General features: G+C 39.2%; 1 protein-coding gene across 1 annotated transcript in view; it reads left to right on the plus strand.

Moving 5' to 3' along the window:
• LOC5575945 (G-protein coupled receptor moody) overlaps positions 1–25,096 on the plus strand; it is a 565,627-nt gene that overhangs the window by 498,076 nt on the left and 42,455 nt on the right. The window contains exon 6 of the mRNA XM_021839119.1: positions 7,010–7,210. Within this exon, the coding sequence (XP_021694811.1) occupies positions 7,010–7,210 (201 nt within the window). The remainder of the gene's footprint in view (positions 1–7,009; positions 7,211–25,096) is intronic.

Consider the following 25,096-nt stretch of genomic DNA (forward strand, 5'->3'; position numbering starts at 1 on the left):
GAACCAATGTAGAACCAAAGGGAGATCGAATCCGTTCGCTTTTGGGTTTTATTTCAGCACTCATTGGTGAAGGATTTAGCCCATTTTCAGCTACTGCTCCATCGTTATTGTTGTTCGTTTCGATCACCACACTCCATTCCACGATATGTGAATCCAGACAGCTATAACCACTAGGCACTGAAGCGCTATTGTTCGTACTCACGGTAGCTACATTATGTTCGTTTTCGCAGCTACTGGCTTTGGTCAGTTCAGTGCTATGAAATTGATCACACATTTCGTCTATGGATGACTTTAACGATGTGTTCTCTTTTTTCAGATCATTGAAATCATTTTTGAATTCATTTAACTGACTCACAAGTTTTGATGTCCCTTGAGTCAAAACTAACAACTGGTTCACCATAATGTTGCACATATTTGCACAAGCATTCATCACAATATCGTCTTGCTGTCCATCTATATTCCAACTGTAAATCGCGTTCATATCACTCCATGCTTCTCGCTCTTTCCAGCCATCGTAGCGCGGGATTCCCGGACGAGCCCCCAAATTTGTTGGGATCCCGATATTACTTCTCCAATTATCCATAATAACTTCAGATTATGATACGCGATTACGTAACATGTTCTATTTCAATCATCATTTTATTCCAGCGATCAGATCACGACGACCGATCTGTCGCTCGCTTCGTACTCAACTAAAGACTCGTTCAGTGCAATCGAGAAACTACAATTCAAGTGTAAATTCAATAGAGTCGTCTACAAATAATTTAAACCTAATTTTATTGGTACAACATATATATATATATATATAGATTTGACCCAACCGCCCGTAGACTTTACCCATTCATGGGGCCGAATAGACCTTTTCATGTGACAGATCCGTCTATGCATTTGTTTGCATCGGTGGAGGACCGGTGCTAACACGGGCCTGTCATTTTCATAGAAAAAATGTCAAAGTGCTCCCCGATCAGCTGATTTCTCGCATACTCTGAGATAACGCCCTAAAAGCCATTGGTAACCACGTGTGTAGCTCGTTGTTTCTGAGAAAATGAAAGAATAAGCATCCAAACCAACATCACGGGTAGGTAGATATTGATCCTTTCTTCCCGATAGCGTTGTTGAATGACATGAAAATCCATTCAAATGCTAAGAAACAACGAGCTACACACATGGTTACCAATGGCTTTTAGGGCGAGATCAGAAGTTATGCGAGATTTGAGACGTCATTTGTGTGGAGAGAAACAATGCACACCTTACCACGTCAATATACTTTGATTGCCACACTCGTCCGAACCCTGTGTGTGCTGCCGATCCCTCGCGCAGTGCATTCGACCGAAGCTGATCGAACAGCATCAATCAAACCGCCATCGTAGTGCGACCGACACGTGCGTTTCTTTAAACTTTGTATTTCTTTAATTAAATAAAAGTTCACGTTAAGGGGACACGGGAGGCCGTGTTATTTTCCCTATCTTTCGTCTCACTCTAACAATAATCATCAAAACTTTGTGGAAGCAAATCTCGAGTTTTAGTGAACCGATGAAACTGAAAATTTATCGGGTTGTGCACTACATATATAGAATCCTAGTGATACATTTTTGCATCGATATATGGAGTGGTTCTTGGGATTTGCTTCTTGAAATGGATATGGTGATTATGATGACGTCCCGTGCGGCCTTAAAGCAATCGCGAGTGCTTTGATTTACTTTTCCTCCCGAATCCATTCGCTGACTTTTCCGCTGCGTAGCCGTGACTAACCGTCAGGTGATGTGCCCAGCCGGATCGGATTTAAAAAGTGTTGGAAAACATTTGGCGTTGAAGAGCCATTTTGTTTGGTGTTCCGCCTCGTGGGCCCCTCCGAGAGTGAGGAAGAGGTGAAGAATAAAAAGAGCATATTCGCGACCGGCCCGGTGTACGATCTTTGTGTGCGAAAGTAAACAAACTCGATCGGGTCGAAAAGTGAACTGTTTCGTCGGTGAAAATGGATCCGCGGTTCGTGATTGCCAAATCGAATGGCACAAACTGGCAGACGTGGAAAGTTCGCCTTGAGAATCTGCTTTCCCGTGAAGATGTGTGGCACACGATTGCCGAAGACATTCCGGAAGAGAAAAGTGAAAAGTGGAAAACGGCCGAGCGCCGTGCAAAAGCTACGCTTATGTTGATGCTGGAAGACAACCAGCTGCCACTGGTGAAGAAGTGTGTGCATGCGCGTGACGCATACGAAGCATTGAAAGTGTACCACGACGAACGCGATAAATATGTCCGAACGTGGTGATCTCGAGCAGCATCTGCTCGAAGTAGATGAAATTTTCGAACGGCTCGATTCCGCCGGTACCGAACTCGACAAAGATACAAAAATTTGTATGCTTTTGCGAAGCCATCCTCCGTCTTTCGACAATCTTGTTACGGCTCTTGACAGTCGTTCTGATGATGACATTTCGATGGATGTCTTCAAATCCAGGCTGATGGATGAGTACCATCGGCGCCTGGAGAGGGAAGGTGGGGGTGTTACGAAAAGTGAGAAAGCGATGCGTTCCGCGGAATACGGACAAAGTGAGAAGAAAGTTTGCCACTTCTGTAAGAAGCCTGGCCATATTCGACGCAACTGCCGAAAGTTTTTGTCGTCGAAGAAAGAAAGTGAAAGTGCGCCGAAATCCAGAAAAGAAGAAAGTGCTAAGGCGAAGGCTGCTCACAGTGACAACAAAGGAGTTGCTTTTACGGTTGAAAGTGAGTCGTTCTGCTGGATTATCGACAGCGGAGCCAACGCCCATATGACGAACGACCGTTCGTTCTTCACGGTGCTGAAGGAGTTCGCCGGTGGCTGGATAACTCTGGCAGACGGCAAGAAGACACAGATCAAAGGTGAAGGTAGTGGTGTTCTCTATGGTGTTGACGGTGAAGGGGATGCCATGAAGATTGATATTAGTGAAGTGAAGTTTGTCCCTGGTCTGTCGACCAATCTGATTTCGGTTTCTAAGCTGACGCAGAAGAAATTCTAAGTTTGTTTCGACGAAGATGAGTGTCGGATTGTCGATCCGAAAGGTGTCGTTGTGGCGACTGGATGTCGTTGCGGCGGCCTATACCGTTTGAGGCTTGCTAAGACTTTGCTCAAGGTAACTACCAGTCAACACGGAGAGAATTGCCAACACCAATGGCATCGACGTTTGGGCCACCGTGATTGGGCGGCTGCCGAACGTCTAGTGAAGGAGAACCTTGCGACAGGTATGAAGGTAAGCGATTGTAGTATGCGTGTTGTATGTGAGTGTTGTTTGGAGGGGAAATTGTCGCGACCCCCCCTTCCCTGCTATTACTGAACGTAAATCGACTGGAATTTTAGACATCGTGCACACCGATCTGTGTGGTCCGATGAAGACCGCCACCCCAAGCGGTAACCGATATGTTATGAACATCATCGATGATTATAGTCGGTTTACGGTAACGTACCTCCTCAAGAACAAGTGGAAAGCCGCTGAATCCATCAAGGAGTATGTGCGATGGGTGCAAACTTTGTTCGGCAAGAAGCCGAAAGTTATTCGGTCAGATGGAGGAGGAGAATTTGACAACAAAGAGCTGCGAAATTTCTATCGTGTGGAAGGCATCAAACCACAATTTACCACCCCCTACACGCCACAACAGAATGGAGTGGCCGAGCGCAAAAACAGGTCGCTCACCGAGATGGCTACCTGTATGCTCCTCGACGCTGGACTCGAGAAGCGATTCTGGGGTGAAGCGACGCTTACCGCAACCTACCTTCAAAACCGATTACCGTCAAGATCTGTTCCGAAGACACCATACGAGCTGTGGTGGGGTCGTAAGCCGCAACTTGGCCACCTGAAAGTGTTTGGAAGCGAGGCTTATGTACACATTCCAGAGGTCAAGCGAGGAAAAATGGATGGGAAGGCGCGCAAGCTTACTTTCGTAGGCTATTCTATGGAACATAAGGGTTACCGTTTCGTGGACCCTGCGACGGATCAAGTAACAGTGAGTCGAGATGCCCGGTTCATCGAACTCGGCAACGGATCGAATTTTATGGATTATCCTGCTTCGGCTCCGGATGAAACTGTTCCAGAGAAGAATGAAGAAGACGAAATCAAGCTGCTGCCTCTTGTGGAGAAGAAAGAAGAAAGTGAAGTCGATGAAGAATCTGGAAGCGACGATTTCGTGGATGCGTCTAATCGTGAAATGGTTCCTGAGCCAAGCCGTCGATCAGATCGGCTGAATCGTGGAGCAATCCCCAAGCGTTACGATGATTTTGTTCTGGATTATTCAGTTGGAATAGCGGCATGTGCAATGGAAGAACCATCAAATTTCCGGAAAGCAATGCAGAAGCCGGAATGGAAGAGCGCAATGGAGGACGAGCTTGCTTCGCATCAACGCCTAAGGACCTAGGAGCTAGTTCCACAACCCAAGGGATGTAAAGCTGTGGGATCAAGGTGGGTGTTCAAGGTCAAGCGTAACGAGCGGAATGAAGTTGTCAAGTTGAAAGCCCGAATCGTTGCTCAGGGGTACAGCCAGCAACAAGGAGTCGACTACGATCAGGTGTTCGCACCGGTTACACGCCAAGCTACTTTGAGAACGTTTCTCGCGGTGGCTTCAAAGCAAAACATGGTAGTACGACACCTTGACGTGAAGACCGCGTGTTTATACGGATCTTTGGATGAGGAGGTTATGATGCGACAGCCCCCTGGATTCGCAGTACCTGGCAAGGAGGAGTATGTCTGTAGACTCAAGCGCAGTATCTACGGATTGCGGCAGTCAGCGTGCTGCTGGCACCGGAGACTCAACGTGTTAGCGATACTGGAGTTCAAGCCCTCAGCAGCCGATCCATGCTTGTACATCCGAAGCGTGGGTGAAGGGAAAGTCTTTCTACTTGTTTATGTCGATGACATGCTGATTGGGTCAACGAATGAGCGAGAAGTGCAACAACTATTCGTTTCTCTGAAGGAGGAGTTTGAGCTCACGTCACTCGGTGAAGTTCGACACTTCCTCGGAATGGAGATACAGCGAGAAGGTGGAGTGTATCGCATTCGGTTACAGAAGTACATCGAGAAGCTTATCGCAAACTTCGGGATGGAGCAGGCCAAGAAGGCGAAGTCACCCATGGATCCTGGGTTCCTGAAACTGGTTGAACCTGGAGAAGCACTTGAGGATGCAACGAAATACCGAAGCCTTGTAAGTGGATTACTTTATCTTGCTGTGAATGCTCGACCGGACATAGCGGCATCTACAGCGATCCTTGGCCGTAAGTTCAGCGCTCCAAGCGAAGCTGACTGGACAGCGGCGAAACGCATATTGCGATATTTGAAGGCAACGGCAGATTACAGTCTACGACTAGGAGGAGAACCGAATCAAGCGCTGATTGGATATTCAGATTCTGATTGGGCCGGAGACGTTGGAAGTCGAAAGTCGACATCCGGCGCAGTGTTCATGTTTGGTGGAGGAGTAGTATTATGGACCAGTCGACGTCAATCATCAGTCACGCTTTCGTCAATGGAGGCGGAGTACGTGGCGCTCAGCGAAGCCTGCCAGGAGATCGTATGGTTGAGGCAGCTGCTACGTGATTTTGGTGAAGAACAGAAGATCGCTACAGTGATGAACGAGGACAACCAAGGTTGCCTCGCATTTGTGAAGACGGAGCGTTCTAGCCGGCGCTCAAAACATATAGACACTAGGGAGAATTTCGTGAAAAACTTGTGTGAAAAGCAAGAGATCAGACTGGTTTTTTGCTCTACTGATCAAATGATTGCGGACGTCATGACAAAGCCCCTAGGGCCGAAGAAACATCAAATGTTTTGTGAACTGTTGGGACTCAGAAGTGCAAGTGAACCGGTAGTCCATTGAGGAGGAGTGTGGAGAGAAACAATGCACACCTTACAAAATCAATATACTTTGATTGCCACACTCGTCCGAACCCTGTGTGTGCTGCCGATCCCTCGCACAGTGCATTCGACCGAAGCTGATCGAACAGCATCAATCAAACCGCCATCGTAGTGCGACCGACACGTGCGTTTCTTTAAACTTTGTATTTCTTTAATTAAATAAAAGTTCACGTTAAAGTAATCGCGAGTGCTTTGATTTACTTTTCCTCCCGAATCCATTCGCTGACTTTTCCGCTGCGTAACCGTGACTAACCGTCAATTTGAATAGGCCTATGCCCAAGATGACGACTTACAGTTTTAAAGTTGGACAAATCCTAAAAAAAATGTCCAAAATGGAAGAATTTTAAATTGGGTGTTTTAAAGGGCTTTGAGATTATTTCATTTTCAGATTCTCCGTTCAAAACTGACTCCTAAACCAAATTTTCAATTAATTTTGAGCCTCGGAAGTATTTTCAAAAAGTGGTCCCGGCAAACTTAGTTTGGCCATAAAGTAGGCTGTTGAAAAATGGCATGCAATCTTCCATACCAAACGACAGATTAGCTTTCAGTCGATTTTCCAGCTATTCTGGAATATTTTCGAAAGCTTTACTTCGTTTATACGTTGGAACACTTGGCGAATGTAACAGTGAAAGAATCATGTAAGTCCATTAGCCCGTTCTTAATCCATTTCGTGACATACAAACACCATTCCATTTTTATTTGTATAGATAAGAAGATATGACATTTTGAAATCAATTTTTGAGGTTTTGTCTGATTTACCACCACTGTGCGACGTTGTCGCTCAAAAAGGGAAACCAAAAGCTATGTACCTACATTCTTTTCAAGTAACCCACTGTGCGATACAGAAACGAGACACGAGAAATGCTTTTCCATCCCAGAGCGGAGTTTTCCACGTTTGACTTTTGATGCCCGCCGGGCATTTCCTTTTCTGTTGTAGTAGGAATTCCAGCGCCTCCTATGATCGATCGGCTCGGAAGTTTTGCTTAAAAGAATTTCGTCTTCGATTTCGTTTCCCTCTATAACGGGAATCTGGTAAATGAAACGTGATGAATACCGACATTCGGTACGCTTTTTTACAGTACAATCCGAATAATTCTAAAGAAGGTAATTTTCCTTTCGGTGGTTTTCCTTTTCAGACGGGCCAGTCGACACGGAACGAGAAGTGGTTCAACTGGCGGCAGCGCTGGAGCATCCGGAGCGGATTTGAGTGCCGGGTCACGGACTTACGATTTGTACGATGCCGAGGTGGACGTGAGCCGGGAAAAGCGAACGCAGCGACACCTGGGAGCGATGGCCTCGACGCAGATTTTGTGCGTCTGTCCGCTGATGATTTTGAGGTATGTAGTTGTGATTGTAGTAGGCCGATTCTGATTAGATTAAATTAAATTTTTGTTCTACATGGTAGGATTTGTTTTGGTTTTCGGAACTTCTACAACACTTAAAACAGACGTAACAGTTCAATTAAAATCCATCGCCTATTTCACATCATCCTTACATTAATTTGCAATATGGTTTATTGAGGAGAGCTATCATCGCTTTGCCATCTGTGTGGGCCATATTGCTGTCATAGCAATTTAATCGGCTTCATGGCTGTTAAGCTGCGTTAATAATTAACATTGTTAAGCTATGGTTTTTACGAAAACGGAGTCCAGACAGTGACTGTTTCTACATTCCAAGTGGGTGGGTATCTTTTAATCCTCGAATGATAAAAAACAAGTATTCGCAGAATGGATCCTATTGTTCGCTAAAATGAACAAATTTGAGAATGACTAAACCTCATTTGAATATTTTGAGAGCATCAAGACTGAAAGGTCATCGTCAGTTTTTATTTTTAAATGGATAATTAGCGATGGCGATTTAACACAGCCTCCTACGATTATGAGTTGCTTTCTAGTGAAAAGTTATGGCAGAAAATGATTCACACTGTAGCATACTGAGATGAGTAGGTCTCTAGGTTGAAAACAATTATCAAAATGAAAGGGTAGTCAGACTGTGCACGGCATAAACATGACAAGGCAGTCTCTTTTCTTGTGTAAATATCAAATTTGTTTGTAAATATGTGACGTCATTCCTATCGTAGCATATACAATCTAGATAACTATATTATTTTTTTAACAAATTGGTTCGAGATGGATAGGAATGACGTCGTCAAGTAGCTGTCAGTTTTCGGAATATATCACCTTATGAGTTTTGTAAACCGTGAGACTACTTTCTCAGTCTGAGAACTAAAATTATGACGTTTTAGTTCTCAGCCCGAAAGAAATCGATTGTATGTAAAATACTGTTTTGTATTGAAATCCAACATTTCCCGTTACCTATATGCAGTCCAACTTCCATTAGAAGATGTTTCATTATTCAATATTGACTCATTGAAATAATCAGAGGAGGTTGTGTAGAAGACACGACTGCATGACGTTAACTACGCCATGTAATTTGTTGCATCTGTATTATAGTCAATTGTCATAATAGGGTCCTAAAATGTTTAATGAATTCTTGTTTCCATTTAATAACACGAAAGAGCATGTTACTGCAACTACTTTAGCAAGTTTTCCTGCTCAAATGACGGATATATCATATTTAAACTTAAATTTAAAAATTGTGTCCACTGAGGAGTTGGTAATTAGAAGGGAGTAGTAAGGAATGAAGGATGAGCAGTGAGAAATGAGAAGAGAGGGATAAACAGTGAGGAGTGAGGTATGAGAAACAAAACAAGGACATAGAGTGTCATCGTACCTGCCACACGATATACGAATGCGAAAATGGCAACTTGGCAAAGAAAGCTCTCAGTTAATAACTGTGGAAGTGCTCATAAGAACACTAAGCTGAGAAGCAGGCTTTGTCCCAGTGAGGACGTAATGCCAAGAAGAAGAAGAAGAAGAGGAAAGAGGAATGAGGATCGAGGAATGAGGAGTGAAGGATGAGAAGTAATGAAGGATAAGTGAGGAATGATCAATGAGGAGTGAGTGAGCAGTGAAGAGTGATGAGTGAGTAGTAGGACCTGAGGAATGAGGAGTAAAGAGTAAAAAATGAGGAATGAGGAGTAAGGAATGAATAATGAGAAGTTAGAAGTGAGAAAAGAGGAATGAGGATTAAGGAATGAGGGAGGAGAAGTGAGAAATGGGGAATGAGGAACGAGAAATGGGGAATGGGAAAAGAGGAATGAGGATTAACAGCGTCGGACATATAAAATGCACCGAAGCCGTTTTCCCATACAAAATGGTCATCTTCAGAAGCCGGCGGAGAGTTTCTCAACCGATTCTTTTCATTTTTTCATTTACCTCAATTTTTGAAAACTATTGAAAATGTTATGTGACAACTATTGATTCAAAAGTCACTGATAGGTTGAATTTTGACATAAAAATGCACCAAGACGCAAAGTGATGTAGCAGACAAACTATTCGTCGTATCATTCGGTGTCAAAATTCAACCTATCAGTAACTTTTGAATCAATAGCTTTCTCTCAACTTAGAAAGGTAGAGATTGAGAAATGAGAAGTGAGGAATAATGAATGAGGAGTGAGGAGTGAGCAGTGAAGAGTGAGGAGTGAGGAATGAGGAGTAGAAAGTTAGAAATGAATAATGAGGGAAATAAGGAATAAGGAGTAAAGAATGAGGAATGATGAGTGAGAAGTGAGATGAGGAATGAGGAGTAAGGAATGAGGAATGTGGAACTAGGAACGAGGAATGGGGAACGAGGGGTGAGATATTGGGAGTAAGGAATGAGAAATGAGTAGTGAGGAATGAGAAATGCGAAGTGAAGATTGAGCATTGAAGAGTGAGGAGTGAGAAATGAGCAATGAGGAGAGAGGAGGAGGAAGTGATGAATGAGAAATCAGGAATGAGGAGTGAGGAATGAGTAGTGAGAAATGAGGAGTGAAAAATGAGGAGTGAGGAATGAGGAATGTTGAATGATGAATTATGGATGATGAATGAGGAGTGGGGAGTGAGAAATGAGGAGTGAGCAGTGAGGAGTAAAGAAAGAGGAGTGAGGAATGATGATGATGATGATAATAATGATGTTGGAACAAAATGTTCTCACTCTAAGAGCTTTCTTTGCCAAAGTTGCCATTTTCGCATTCGTACATCGTGTGGCAGGTACGATGATACTTTATGCCCAGGGAAGTCAAAGAAATATCCATTACGAAATTACCGACCGGGAATCAAACCCAGACACATTCAGCATGACTTTGCTTTGCAGCCGCGGACTCTAACCACTCGGCTAAGGAAGGCTCCTATTGGCGATTATTCATAACATATCAGATATTGTATGATGTTACGAGAAGAATTAACTCTTTAGTACACATTTGTTGGCCCTGGAAAGGGCCGATTGAATTGTTTGATTCGAGTAACACAGCAACACGTACAAATCTTGCATTAGCGCACTGATTCCTGCAGGGTCAATTTTGGAAGCGCGAGCCAATCTAGAAATCTTACTCAACCAGGGTTGTCATGTCTATTACGGCTCAACCAGCCGACGGTGATTTGAAAATACCTGAAGGTCGTAGACACAAAAGTCAATTTGGACAAATTGAGATGTAAGATTGTGAAAAATAATAGAATCGTTCTGGTGGGCTTCGATCCCACGACTCCCAATACGCTAGACTGGGCGCGTTAACCAACTACGCCACAGAACGGCTAACGATTCTGCAGCGCAATCGGCCAACCTGAAACCAAAGTCCGTCACGACCCCATTTTCTCCTTCACAACCCTACACCTCCTTCGGCTCTCTGAGATGTCCAATTCGACTCTCCTAAGCGTGCCTACGAACAACAGTGAGAGATTTTATTTTTAGCGTCGTACTGTTGCCTTGTTTGTGCCACACTACTCGATTGTTCGATTTGGGATCGTTCAAATATTACGTAACGCAACAGGGGGAGGGAGGGGGTCTTACATTGTGTTACGGCCCATTCAAAAATTAAAAATTTTCCGTACAAAAGCTGTTACGTGGGGGTGGGAGGGGGTCAAAAATTGGCAAATTTTGCGTTACGTAATATTTGAATGAACCCTTTCACAAACCAGACGCTGGATTGGCAACTTGAAAATCTACAGCTCAACAGGCTTCTGACAGCGAGGTACCGTTTTGATTTATATTACGGACAGCTTCTAATTCCGGACACTCTACTTTGTATGGGAAACATTTCACACAAAATGTTTCAATTTTTGACGTTCAAAAGTTCTCACTTTTGAGACTCGTTTTAATAAACATCTTCCATAAATATCTATGAAAATTTATAATGCTTAACTGCGTTAGACGTTTCTTTAGTGGTCTGACGATTTCAACTGATGATTCGACTTTTCTATTTATGATTTACATGAGCTGTCCGGAATTCAAATCAAAGTGTCCGGAATATGAGACAAAAGTGAGGAACCGTCCGGAATAAGAATCATGAAAAGTCAACACAATTATATTTATTACAAATTATTCATGTTACGGAATCAAAAACTTCACCCACCATTCGAAAGTTAAGTGTTTTGGGGACTCGATAACGTGGAAGAATCATACAGAATGATTTATTTTATATGCTTTTTGATGATTATACTTCACTGAGGCCTTAAGTGTCCGTAATATGAATCAAAACGGTACTCCTCGCTGAGCAGGTTCGGAGCTCCCTGGGAGGGAGGCACAGATACTACACACGAAATATTAAACAAAGTTTTTCTCAAACCGCAAGATAACTCCAGTTTGCCAACGACAATCAAGGCAGACTTGATGAAAATCGCTAGTTTTCTTTTATTGTGTACCTTCGATCTTTCCGGACTAACATGGAAAAAGGGCCACAGTGTTCTATGCATTCAATATTCATTTTTATTCGATAATGTAAAAAGATGCGTATTTCAATACTTTGTATTCAATCATAATGAAATGTGTTATCATGACATTACTTTTGAATACTTTTGAATTGATTTTCGTTTGATTTTTGTCACCTTTGATGAAATGCAAAAATATGTTTTGATGAATTACGCGCTATTATCATGTTAGTCCAGTGTTTAAGATCTGGGCTCACAGTGACATTTCGTGACAGCAGAATCTCGGCTCACTGTGACGTACATAAATTTCGTATCGGTTTCTCCCTCCCAGGGAGCTCCTACCAGCTCGAAAACGAAAATGGAATGAAACCGAATCCGACGAAGAAAGCATGTTTTATAACCTTAGAATAGCAAATGATGCTCCTCCCTTTCGTGTTCTTCTCTTTCTGTTCGACCAATATAGGAAATGGGTATGTGTCAATGATGTGTTGGGCTGAGAATTACTTGAAAATCTCAGAAAATGCTAATGCGTAAGGAATGAATAATTTGTTGGAAGGGTTGACATTTCAGCTGTTCCACAGAAAATGACGACTTTTTTCCCAAATTTCATTTTTATATTTTTGATTTGGATGAAATTTTGCACATGCCCAAAAATGCCTTTTTGCATCATCGGTTCACCATTTTGACTCTAGCCTTACTTTTGAGAAGGACCTAAGAAAAAATTACTAAATTATTTTCAAAAAATTATAACATAGAAACGGTTTGTCCGATCAGTTTGGTGTCTTCCGCAAAGTTTTAGGTTAATGTTGGGACTATCTGAAAAAAAATATACACTGTAAAAAAAAAGTTGTATTTTTAATGTTTAGAAAATAAAGCTTAAGAATCAATTTTCTCAAAAATCGTATTTTTGATTTTTTTATATATTGAAGTAGACAAAAAATGAAGTCTTTTGCACAGTGGGTCAAAATGGAGAAATCGTGGACAAAAAAGTTATGATTTTTTTAAAAAAGGTGAATTTTAGAATATGGTCATAATAAACTTTTTAAATGTTTTTCAACTCGATTTCATGAAAGTACGCAAAATTTACAATAAAAAAGGTTTGCGGGAAAATCAGGCTAACTTTTACCGTTTTAAAGATACAGCGATTTTAATACAAAATTATGATATAATTTTCAATTTTCGGTCATTTTTGAATGTTTTTCGAGGCTCATAACCCTAGAAATTTGTTCATTGTCTGAAAGAGAAGATAATTTTTGACTAAAATGTTCGAAAAAAAATATTGATTTGGTAAATTTTCATGGTATGAGGCGAAATAAAAAATGTGCCCTGTAAAAATGATTTATTTATTTTTTTTTAACGAAACACAACTTCAACATTCAACATTGTGATATTTTTATATGTAATTATCAAGAAAATATGGAACAAAATGTTAAAAGTTAAAAAATAACAAAATAACGAATATAAAGCAATCAATACGTGAAATGCATTTATATCGATTAAAGATAATGAAATATTTCCATTCGAAAACAAAAGCTTTATGAGTAGAGGAGTAACGCGCCCAGTTGTCTCACACAAATATACCTGATGTTTTCTTAAAGTACAGCACGTTGGTATATTTTTGTGGTCGGACAGCAACGTACCTAATAGTTGATTCAAGTACCCATGTTGGTATAAAAAAGAGCTGATGCAGCAAAGCAAGCAAACAAGCAACTGATAACCAAGTGAAAAGTAAAAGATAGCTTAGAACAATGAAGTATAAAATGAACACCTTGTTGATGGTTGTGTAAATGTGTTTTCAAAAAAGTGTCCAAAAATCAGCTTAATAAACAATTTAAAATTTGCGATTCCTGTCGTTTACAATTGGCCAAAATAACAACATTATCAAGCAGTGATGACTTATCAAGTAATGAAGAGGAAGATGTTTGCATGGAAGAGGAAACAATAGAAGCATCAGCATGAGCAACTTCAATACAGTCAACGGATTCCAATATGAATATTCCTAGTCAGGAGTCATTGGAAGCAACGTCAGCAACTTCAATAGAATCAACGAACTCCAACTTGAATGTTTCTAGTAAGGAGACATTAGAAGCAACGTCAGCAACATCGATTGAGACAACGGATTCCAACGTCCCTGAATACATCCAAAAAGTGAATATCGATATTTTCAATGAGTCAATATTAAGTATACTCGTAGCGCCGATCGATAAGACAAAAAATAGTTCTACTAAATATGTCACGAAACAATATCACGAGATAGTCAACAGCATTAGACAAAACATCTTTGCGCTAAATAAGGAAGCTAAATTGGATGAAAATAGAACCGGCATTCGAAAGCAATAACTATTCAGGGAACACAAAAATACCATTCATTTATTCAAGTTTCCGTTGATAAAACAGAAGTTAGGCAATTTTCGAACTGTAATGATAGTAAAAAAATTGAAAACATTATGAAAAAGTAAGAAATCTGTATTAAAGTAGGACGCTCCATCATTGTATAAGAACATGACATAAAATGCTTTCAGAAAAAACTGATCCAAAATGAAAAGATAAAAATTGAATGATTCAATAGTTCTGAAGGGACATTTGCAGGAACAAATTATCGATAGTTTAAAACATGTCAAAAGAAAGGTCAAAGAAATAAGTTAAATTGGATAAAGAAAATTGAAGATTGAAAGGCGAAAGACATAATTTCGAAACGAAATATCAAAGAGGCTAGAGATAATAGGTCAAATGGACAGAAAGTCGAAGGTTTAAAAGACGAAATAAATGCTTTGTACAAACACATATGAATATTTTTAGATGTTGAGATTTTTTCTTTCAAACTTGAACAATGCAGATTTGTAAAGGAATGTTCCAATTTGGGACAACAACATTGAAATTCTTGCAGAGTTTTGGACTTCAACTAGTGGAATGAATCCTCATTTACTTGGAGAAAAAAAATGGCTTGGAGAAACATCATGGCTTCCAGAGAAATCCCTAAACGCCTGACCTCATCCTGGAAAATTGGTGAAATTTCATTCAAAACTTCATTCCTTAAGACTATTTTTCCCAGGCAAATGAGCAATTAAAGTGTTTGTGTGGCTGAAAGCCAACGGTAAAGCCGGCTAAAGCTATCATAGCAATTAATATGGAATCTGTTAATTTGCGTTTTTAATTATTATCGTTGAGAGGAGATTTTGGAACCAGTCTGGACAATTTCTGTTGTGCATCCCAAGTGGGTGTATTTTATCTTGGGATGACAAAAAAAGGCATTCGAAGAACAGCAACAACAACAAATAAACAGCCTTTAGAATGGCTTACCCTCATTTAAAGACTTAAAGAGCACCACCCATAGTCAATTTTACTGAATGGGCATTTAAGACACAGAAAGCAAGATGGGTGCGTAGCAAAGCCTCCTTGGATGATGGTCTCCGTCAGCAAAAAGTCATGGCATAACAAGATCCTATGTCAGCAATATGGGTATACGGTTTGATTCCCATGCCTGCTTGGATTGGATCTTTTCATGCTCGCTGTATCAAAATGGCTTTTCTCGTCACAGCTCACACAGATGGAAATCTGATAGGCTCTTCCGCCCGCATTCCTTCTGGCAGAAGACCCTCAAATCGCTCGCTAATTCCTGCCAGAAGTCTTGGCTAATTAAATGAGCAATTAAGATGACTGCGTTAAGAAGTGAGTGCGTGTGTGTGAAGCCCCGTAAAAAGTCAAGAAGTAGGGGCTTAATGATGCGTTTAAGACGGGTGCCTCACTCCTGCTACCAGGGCAAAAGTTTTCGACGTTGAGTAGAAAGTGCCATTATTTCTATTACTTATCGAGAAGATTGCCGTCGAGTGCGAAGCAGCTTTAAATTGAATTGTCTTCAAGCGAGAAGACATAGAGGAACGCGGCTGCCAAAGTGGAAAATGGAATTCCAAAAATTCAATTTCCGGTTGATGGGAATGTGCGGTGGTTGGTGTGAACTTTATGCTTCCTCAAAATTCCAGTTCATAACAATTAAGCCGCACGCATTTTCAATCGAATAATCCTCCGGCAGTAGGAAGACTTTAACTTCGGCAATATCGGAATGGCTTGCCGAAAGCGGAGGAAAAACGATGAATTATTATTCGAAATTATTCTACCACATCGAAGTAGGCTGGAGTAATCTGGGAAGCAATGGCAACAGCGGGAAGAACAATCGAGCAGCAGAAAAACTTCTCAACAACTTTCGCTTTCCGCTGAAAAGGCTCGTCAAAAAGTCTTTCCGGGACTTGTTCAACTTTCGTTCAGTCGCGGAAATTACACGCAAATGACAAAGGATCGGAAAACGGGGTGGCTGTTGTTCATGTTCTTCATTTGTTCTGCTACAATCCTAGATTATCATTTGGTAGTACACTTTGCCAGTTTAGTTGGTTGAAGTTTGCTCTTTTGATATGAGCAGTTCCAGTTCAAAGTCAGAAATATGAAAGATGAATAAGATAATCAGAGATACAGAGAAACAGAAACAGAAATAGAAACAGAAGCAGAAGCAGAAGCAGAAACAGAAGCAAAAGCAGAAGCAGAAACAGAAGCAAAAGCACACGCAAAAGCAGAAGCAAAACCAGAAGCAAAAGCAGAAGCAGAAGCAGAATCAGAAGCAGAAACAGAAGCAGAAGCAGAAGCAGAAGCAGAAGCAGAAGCAGAAGCAGAAGTAGAAGCAGAAGCAGAAGCAGAAGCAGCAGTAGAAGCAGAAGCAGAAGCAGAAGCAGAAGCAGAAGCAGAAGCAGAAGCAGAAGCAGAAGCAGAAGTAGAAGCAGAAGCAGAAGCAGCAGTAGAAGCAGCAGTAGAAGCAGAAGCAGAAGCAGAAACAGAAGCAAAAGCAGAAACAAGAACATGAACAAGTACAGGAATAGGAATAGTCCCCGTTTCTTCCATTTCAAAAACCCAACTTTCCATAGTAGGCCTGGTCGTTTTAATATTTGTGTCATATTTGCAGCATATCAAACATTAATGTTGACAAGAAAAGTTATAGAAGTTGTTCTATAATTTTCCAGCATGCTTTTAGGTTGTGATTATGCATGAGTAGACTAGACTAGACTAGAGTCATTCCTAGCCAAATAATTGCCACAGTGTAGCTTGAGCCTGTGTACAGAATAACTAAAAACTGGATATTGGTGAGCTCGTTTTATGCTAATATTTCATTCTAAACATTCGTACATAGCATATAGTTTAAACGGAATCAACAAAACTGAAAAAAATCCATTGAATCGAGACAAAAAGTCATTGCCAATAATTGCTTTCTCACGTTTTATTAGACCGAAACCGACGGACATTCCCCAGACGGGATCGCCCCGGAAATGTGCCACATTGTAATGTAAATTGCTTGTCATTCGTTACCATTATTATCCCGCAGCTAAAAAGCTACTACAGCTTGATTGAAATTCTATGCATCCCTCATCATGCCTCGCAAGAGCACTATCCATGGAAGACTTTATGTGCCCATAGGGACGCTAAACAGACGGGCAGTCTGTGTAATGAAGGTGGCGTCAGTAGTGGCGGTGACGGATGATTCCGTAGAAAAACCATTTCATTGGACATGGCCGCAACAGGAAAAGCCGGACGCAATATGCAGCAGCTTCCCGGAAGGAACTGTGTGTGTGTGTGCTCCTGCAGACGACAATGTCCGTGATGTTGGAAGTGGTTTTAGGATCATCTGCAGGATAAGTTTAAATGGGGAAGGTTACAGTGCTGCTTCGTCGAATTGAAGACAAAATCAAAACACAGTAGTCTGGGTCATCATGGGTACCACTTCTAGTACTACATTAGATCCAATAAAACCGACAATGACAAGTCAGTTTAAAGCAAATTAACTTGCTGTACAGTGCATGGAAAAAGGAAAAAGGCAGCTATGAATGTGTATTTACCAAACTGTGTTTCAACAGAAACATCCAAAGTTTCAAACAGTTTATTTTCAAATGACGAAAAAAATTGATATTTTATTCGACTTTGAACGATGATAGCAACTCCACCACATGCTCCATCCAGTCGATCATTATAACAAACAAACAAATTTGGAACTCTTCTGAGTTTGGATGCAGGTTCCAATTTAGTCGCAATTTTCAACTTTAGTTGCTACCAATTGTGATATCATGGCCTACTTCTAGGTTATCTTGCTTTGAAAATCCTTCAATCAAACTACCGAAGACCAACTGTATTTCACCGAGCAAGGGTAAGAGCGTACATGACCTGCTCGGAATTGTAAAACAACTTCCTCCGTCCGTCCGCTGACCACGTTTCGACATTCAAGTTCACGCTTTTCCAACTATGCTTGGGGCTCAACGATGGTCGCCGTCCGAGAGTCGTAAAAGGGTTCGGACTTTTCCTTGTCGTTATCATCACCGTAAGGACCCTTTCATCCAGAATCATATTAAAATGCGGTAAAATGGCTACGCGGCAAGTTGTCGGTGCATTTTTGTCAGTAGCAGCGGCAGCTGCATTATGAATTCAATGCATTTTCCGTCGCGGAAAAACGGAAAACTATCCCCGGAAGAAATCCGTTGAATAAATATCAGCTTATGACGTTTGACGGCCGCGTGATGGACGGGATTTTAATAGCATTAAACATGGCTTGCTTGGTTTGGGAAACTGTCACAAAAATGAACCTGATGCGATGTTATAAATTCAGGCGTTTGTATGCATTTTCGCAGATATTTCGCATAAATCATGCGAGTGTTACTGATTTGTCAGTTTTCTATAATTCCACGTAAATCGGATTACGTTTGCAAAATTCGACAGACTGTCCAAATATACAAATTCCAGCGCAATGTTTTCGACAACATTACATGGAAACGCCATACCTTTCCTGTTACAGTTATTCATTACTTTTGCAAAACTAACTTCAATAGAAGTCACTGACATAGGGGATCTTACGTATTGTCGGCAGCTTATTTATTTATTTATATCACTAATAATTCGTAACATAAGACTTTGCGTCTTTTTGAATTGTTACATAATGTTAGGAATGCGTAGGAAGGTGTGTCGTTATACCATTACTAATTCAAAGTATAAATTCAAACATTTCAATAATTTATACAATCTTATAAATAACTTCAAGCTAACTATTAAAGTACTCCGAACATTTCCTCTTATATGCAAATAAAGAACTCTCAAGGGTTGTATCATTGGGTAATGAATTCCAATAGGAGATGCCTCTCACGAAAAAGGAATTGCCATCAGAGAATGTGTTGTGTCGCGGAATAGCATATTTTTTAGCTTAAGCAGCTGAACTTTTAAGAGGGCAATTTTACGCAACAATAGAGCACAACAATTTGCAGGAGACACCTGAACTACACTTAAGCACTCTTCATTTATTAATTTTTATACACAAAACACTATTTTATTCTCTTAATCTTCTATTTTTCCTCACCAAAGTCACGAGGCACTTGTTCTTTTATCGGCAATGCAATTACTATTGTCGGCAACAAAAATGTTCACTTCGGCAATCCAAAACTGCGCAAAAACTTGTTTATGTATTGGTAACATTTCGTATTTGTTGACAAATCCTGAAATTAAACGTCACTCATTATGTTCTACTCGTTGAAAGGGCCAATGCAGAAAAATACAGATTACACTGAGAACAGAATTGCAGTTATAAATAAAATAGCAGAGAAACAAATTGAATACACAACGCCACTAAATTTATGCAGACTAAGACGCCGTCCACAAATTACGTAACGCACTAGGGGGAGGGGGAGTAGGCTCAAACGTTGCGGCTCAAACACAAAATTTATTTTTTTTTTCATGCAAAGGCCGTTGTGGAGGGGGGTATGGTCGAAACTTGTTTTCATTTATTTTATCGAATATTTTTTGTATTCAATCTCATCATGGCAGCATTTCGGCTGTAAAAATTGCCATACCATGGTTATAAACTTGCAGCAAGTGCGAATCCTAGAAGTTGCAGCGTGACGTCATGGTTAATTGATTTATTATATTGTGCTCTGCAAGAAAAATCCACGGAACACGATTATCGGAATACTTGAATTTCAGAGTTGCGTTTGCATGGGTTACATGCATGCCCCTATTCGCCACTCACACTACTGTTTATTAGGGTGCGGTTTAATTTTCAAAAGCCTTCAAAACCAAAAATTCTTGTACTCTTATGACTTCATATCATATTAGAAGAGAAACCTTAAAGTTTGAGCCAAACATATTAAGATTTAGAGGGGGCGCAATAGTTTTGAAGGTAAATTTTCAAGTTATAAAAAATGGCCTTCAGTGAAGTCTAACCAATATTGAAACTTTCAGCACCATTATCTTAAAAATTAAATTTATGAAAACTTTGGAGAACATCAAATTTGTGTAAAATCAAAACTAGTTTCAATAAAAAGTAGTTTACTCCAAATGTTTCCTCATTTTTCCAAAAAAAAATATCTTGGTTTGACCATAACTTCTTGAACACTCAACCGATTCCAAATCTTTTAGCATGGTTTAGAAGAAGCTTAATGAACTTATTTTTTTTTTCAAACTTTTCATACGCCACATTTCATTAAAAAATGTGTTGACCAAGTTATTCAACAAAAACTGCACAAAAACAAGTTTTTTTTTATCGAAGAACGCCAGTTTTTTTTTTTATTATTTTTGTCAGTTAAACAATATTTTTAAAGCTGAAACTGGTTTTCCTCATTTTTTAAACCTCTGTCAACAATTTTTAAATAATTTTGAAACAATAATATTTTTGCTCATTTTAAAAAAATATATGCACTATTCAACTACTCAAAATGCTTTATAAACACAAGTTTAATAGAAAAAATGTAGTTTAAGGCAAAAAAAAACTTAAATAATCCAAAGAAATTCGATTTTTTCTTTAAAAAAATCATGTTTTTGGGTAGTTTTTGTTACAAAACAAAACCAAAACCATTTTAAGAAAAATGTGTTGTATGAACAGTATGGAAAAATGTGTTGTATGAACAGTATGGAAACAACTATTTTTTGGTTCAAAAACATGTACAGCCGACGAGGCTCGTTATAACGACCACTTTTATAACGACAAAAGCTCTCTATAGCGACATTTTTCGGTCCCTTGAAAAAGATTTTGATTTGATTACTGTTCTCTATAACGACATTTCTCTATTATTACGGTCTCTTGCGATGTCGTTTTAACAAGTTTAGACTGTACAAATATTTGAAATCGGTTGAGTATTTATGAAGTTATGGTCAAACAAACATGAATTTTTCAGTAAAATGAAGAATAATTTCGAGAAAACTACTTTTAACAAAAATTGTTTCGATTTAAGACAAATTATATGTTCTACAAAGTTTTCTTAAATTAATTTTGAAAATAATGATGCTAAAAGTTTCAGAGCTGGTTAGAAATAACCGAAGTTATGGTGACTTGAAAATTCACCTTCACGACTCCACCCCTAAATCTTAATATTTTTGACTCAAAGGTTTCTTTTCTCTTGATTTGAATTCATTTCTGCACATGAATTTTTGGTTTTGAGAACTTTTGAAAAATAAGCCGCACCCTAGTGTCTATGCGCAAAAAATCGCTAAGGGGCCGTCCATAAATGACGAAGCATTTTTCGGACAATTTCGGCCCCCTCCCTTATCGTAGCCTATTTTTCCCATACTTAAAACATGGTTCTTAGCAAAGTCGTAGACTCCCCCCTCCCCTCTTCTATGCTACGTTATTTATGGACGGTCCCTAAAAGGTAACGGGAAATTGAAAATTATACAGGCTTTTTTTTACATTTTTTTTTACGATCATATTATTCTCAGTGTATGAGAAAATCAGAATAGGCCCTTTTCAAATCAATTCATTTATGATTTGACCAAAGATGGTTAAAAGCAGAAAGATGAACGACTCTTTATTTTGCCATACACTGTAAGGTCAAAGTACCCTTTAAAGGGTAAAAAAGTACCCTTTTTGAGAGAAAATTCATTTAATTAGTTGCACTTACCTCTAGTCTATTTTTCGATGCGCTAAATATACATTCTTTCTTATGAAAATGTTCCGCGAATAAGTCAGGATCACCATTTTATTGAAGTTCAAGAAACTTTTAACCCTTTAATGGGTAAATGCTTCGAACTTCAATATGGGGGAAAAGTACCCATTATTTCGCATTTGAAATTACTCTTTTTTTTACGTTTCCATACATCAGGAAAAAGTGGGTATTTTTCACACATTAAAGAGTAATGACGAGTTTACAGTGTATATTTTACCGGCGACACGCTATTCAAGTAACACTACTGCCATCTATTGAGTGAAAAGCGCGTAAACATTATTTTCGGCTACATTAAAATCATCGTGCAATTGAAAAATAACGATAAAAGAAGAAGAAATCAAAACAAACACGCTTATAAAAAGTCACTCAGAATTGAGAACCACTTACACAAAATCAGGCACTTATGAATCAACACAAAATTTGTATAATTTTAAAAAATGCTTAAAAAATTGCTCCTGTGCTGATTTCGTCTTCTATTCCTTACATTCAGAGCTGATTGACAATATCGAACAACCAATTGTTAGCTGTGTAGCATTTGTTAACCGTGAATGTCATAAACGAACACTTAGTCATCTGGTGAACACTAGGAGAAGGTTACGTATTAGTTTGATTTTGACTCACCAGAGCGGCGCTTTTCATGTCGCCTTAAAAAAACGAGAGTCGGTTATCTTTTTCCTTCTTACCATCTTTGATTTGACACAAATACAGCATCCTCTGATTGCCTGTAGAACAACAGGAGTGCTGCCAAAATAGTTAATCTATTGAAAGACGTATATTTTATATGTTTCTTTAGTTAGTATAGTGTATACAGTATCTTGAAACGGTACTTTATAGGAAGATCATTGATATTAGAATTTTGAATTGTTTTTGGATAAAAAATCATATTGCAGCATCAAAACGCCTTTTCTATAACCAGAAATTGAATTTACAGAAATACACCAAAAGTTGCCCTTAGAAAAAAATTTTTATTTTAAATTGCACCATGTTGAAACTGCCCTTAAAACATGGTATATTAATGTGGAAAGAGATAAACGTAACATTGTTGGTGGAGCATCTGGAGTAACTTATGAAACGGGCGTATTTTCTTAAGTTTTATGATATTAATATAATTGAATCCCAAATATCTTGAAAACGGATAGTTTTAGGAAGATCATTGTTATTAGCATTTTGAATTGTTTTTGGGTGAAGAATCATATTACAGCATCAAAACGTCTTTTCTACGGCCAGAAATTGAATTTTCAGAAATGCACCAAAAGTTGCTCTTAGAAAAACTTTTTTTATTTTAGATTGCACCATGTTGAAACTGTGCTTAAAACATCTGGTTTTACATTGAAATTTTACAGAAAAAATTTGAAAAATATCGTAGATACCTATTTTTTGCAATTTGTGTTTTAAGGTATAAAAGTATTATTTATTTCAGTGTATATTTTTTTTTACAAAGCCTATTTGATTGTCTACCATCCCTCCTCAGACACTTTTTCTCTATAACAAACGGTTTCCGAGGTACATTTTTTTTAAAATGGTGATGCTAAAAATACTTACGCCCTTATCAGAAGTTACTCTTGATTTTAAAAGGTCTCTCCAAAACTTATTCTATTATATCGATTCTCTGGAAAAAACTTATTCTATTATATCGAAACTATGTGCAAAATTCCATTTGAATCCAAGGTAGTCGAGTTTCATCGTTTACCGATTTGGCGTGGAACCGCTCTAGATATTTCGCATACATCATGCGAGTGTTACTGATTTGTCAGTTTTCTATAATTCCGCGTAAATCGGATTACGTTTGCAAATTCCGGCAAACTGTCTAAATGTACAAATTCCAGCGGTTTTGTTTTGACTTCATTACATGAAAACGCCTTTCCTTTCCTGTTACTTAGTTATTCATTACTATTGCGAAACAAATTTCGATGGAAATCACTGACATATTTTATGATTTGCGTTAAAGGAATCACAATTTCTCTTTTGCAACGGTTGAAACTAAATTTCTGCGAATGTTGAACGCTGTCAAAACGGATTTGTGCGCAAACAAAGCAACCTCATCATGTTCAAGCAAAAAACTAAAGCTTTGATTACACAGTGCGTCCAATGCGCGAACATTTGTGCAAGTTGCACGAATGTTTGCGCGAATTGTGTAATATGTGCACGAACTACTAGCACACATTTTGTAGGAACCTGGGAGGGAGAAACCAATACAAAATTTCTGTACGTCATAGTGAGCCGGGATTCCGCTGTCACGAACTGTCACTGTGAGCCCAGATCTCAAACATTGGACTAACATGGAAAAAGCGCGTAACTGATTGAAACACAATTTCGCATTTCATCAAAAGTGACAAAAATTGAATGAAAATCACTTCATGCACATATTGCAAGTAATGTCACGTGAGCACCTTTCAACTGATTGAATATGAAGCATTGAAAAACGCATCGTTTTACTTTTTCCAATGAAAATTAATATTTAGTGCATAGAAAACTGTGGCCCTTTTTCCATGTTTGTCAGGAAAGATCGAAAGTACACAACAAAAGAAAACTAGCAGTTTTCTCCAAGCCTGACTTGATTTTTGTTGGCAAGCTGGAGTTATCTTGCAGTTCAAACAAACGTTGTTCTATATTTCGTGTGTAGTATCGGTGCCTCCCTCCCAGTCTCGTCCTAGTCAGATTGACCAATGTTTTGTGTTTGAAGAAAAATTTTCCAAAGGCTCATGCAGATATATCTCCAGGATTTTTTTTTATGTTTTCTGCAGGGATTTAACCACTTTTTTTTTCAAGATAATCTCTACAGTGATCCATACAACAATTTCGACGGAGATTCCTTCACGAAAAAGTTTTAATCGCAACCAGATTTGGAGGGACCAAATCAGACAGGGCTGCAGGAGCACCTTCAACAGTTCCTCCAGGAATTCTGCCTGGAATTCCTCCAGCGATTCTTTCAGGGTTTTCCCCAAGAAAAATCTCCAGCGATTCCTCCAGAAAAATCTCAAGGAATTCCTCTAGAGATTTCACAACGAATTTTTAAAGAGCAGTAACAGGAACAAAATGTTTAATAAGATTCCTCCACGATTATCTCCAAGAATTCCTCCATGAACTTTTTAAAGGATATTGAAAATCTGGAGGAATTGGGTCCTAAAATTTTTAATGAAATCTTGTTTTTATTCAATAACGCGAAAGAGCATCTTACTGCAACTACTTTAGCAATATTTCTTGCTCAAATAACGGCTATATCATGTTTAAACTTTAATTTAAAAATTGGGTCCTTAAATGAACCTTGACACTTGAGATCATGTTTGACGTTCGCTTAGTCGACAAAAACACCACAGGGGTTTTAGTTTTACCACGGGGGTTGTTCCTATCTGACATTTCGGAAGGGACACGGAAAACAAAATACAACCAAAATTCGAGTTTAAGCCAAGGGGTGTGACAAAATCTAAAAAAATGTTTTTTGGACTCAAACCAACGGAAAACATTAGAAAATTGAGTAAACATGTGTTATTGGCCTAAACTTAAGCGTTTGGCACTAAAA

Source organism: Aedes aegypti, chromosome 1 (genome assembly GCF_002204515.2).
Source record: "Aedes aegypti strain LVP_AGWG chromosome 1, AaegL5.0 Primary Assembly, whole genome shotgun sequence".
NCBI lineage: Eukaryota > Metazoa > Arthropoda > Insecta > Diptera > Culicidae > Aedes > Aedes aegypti.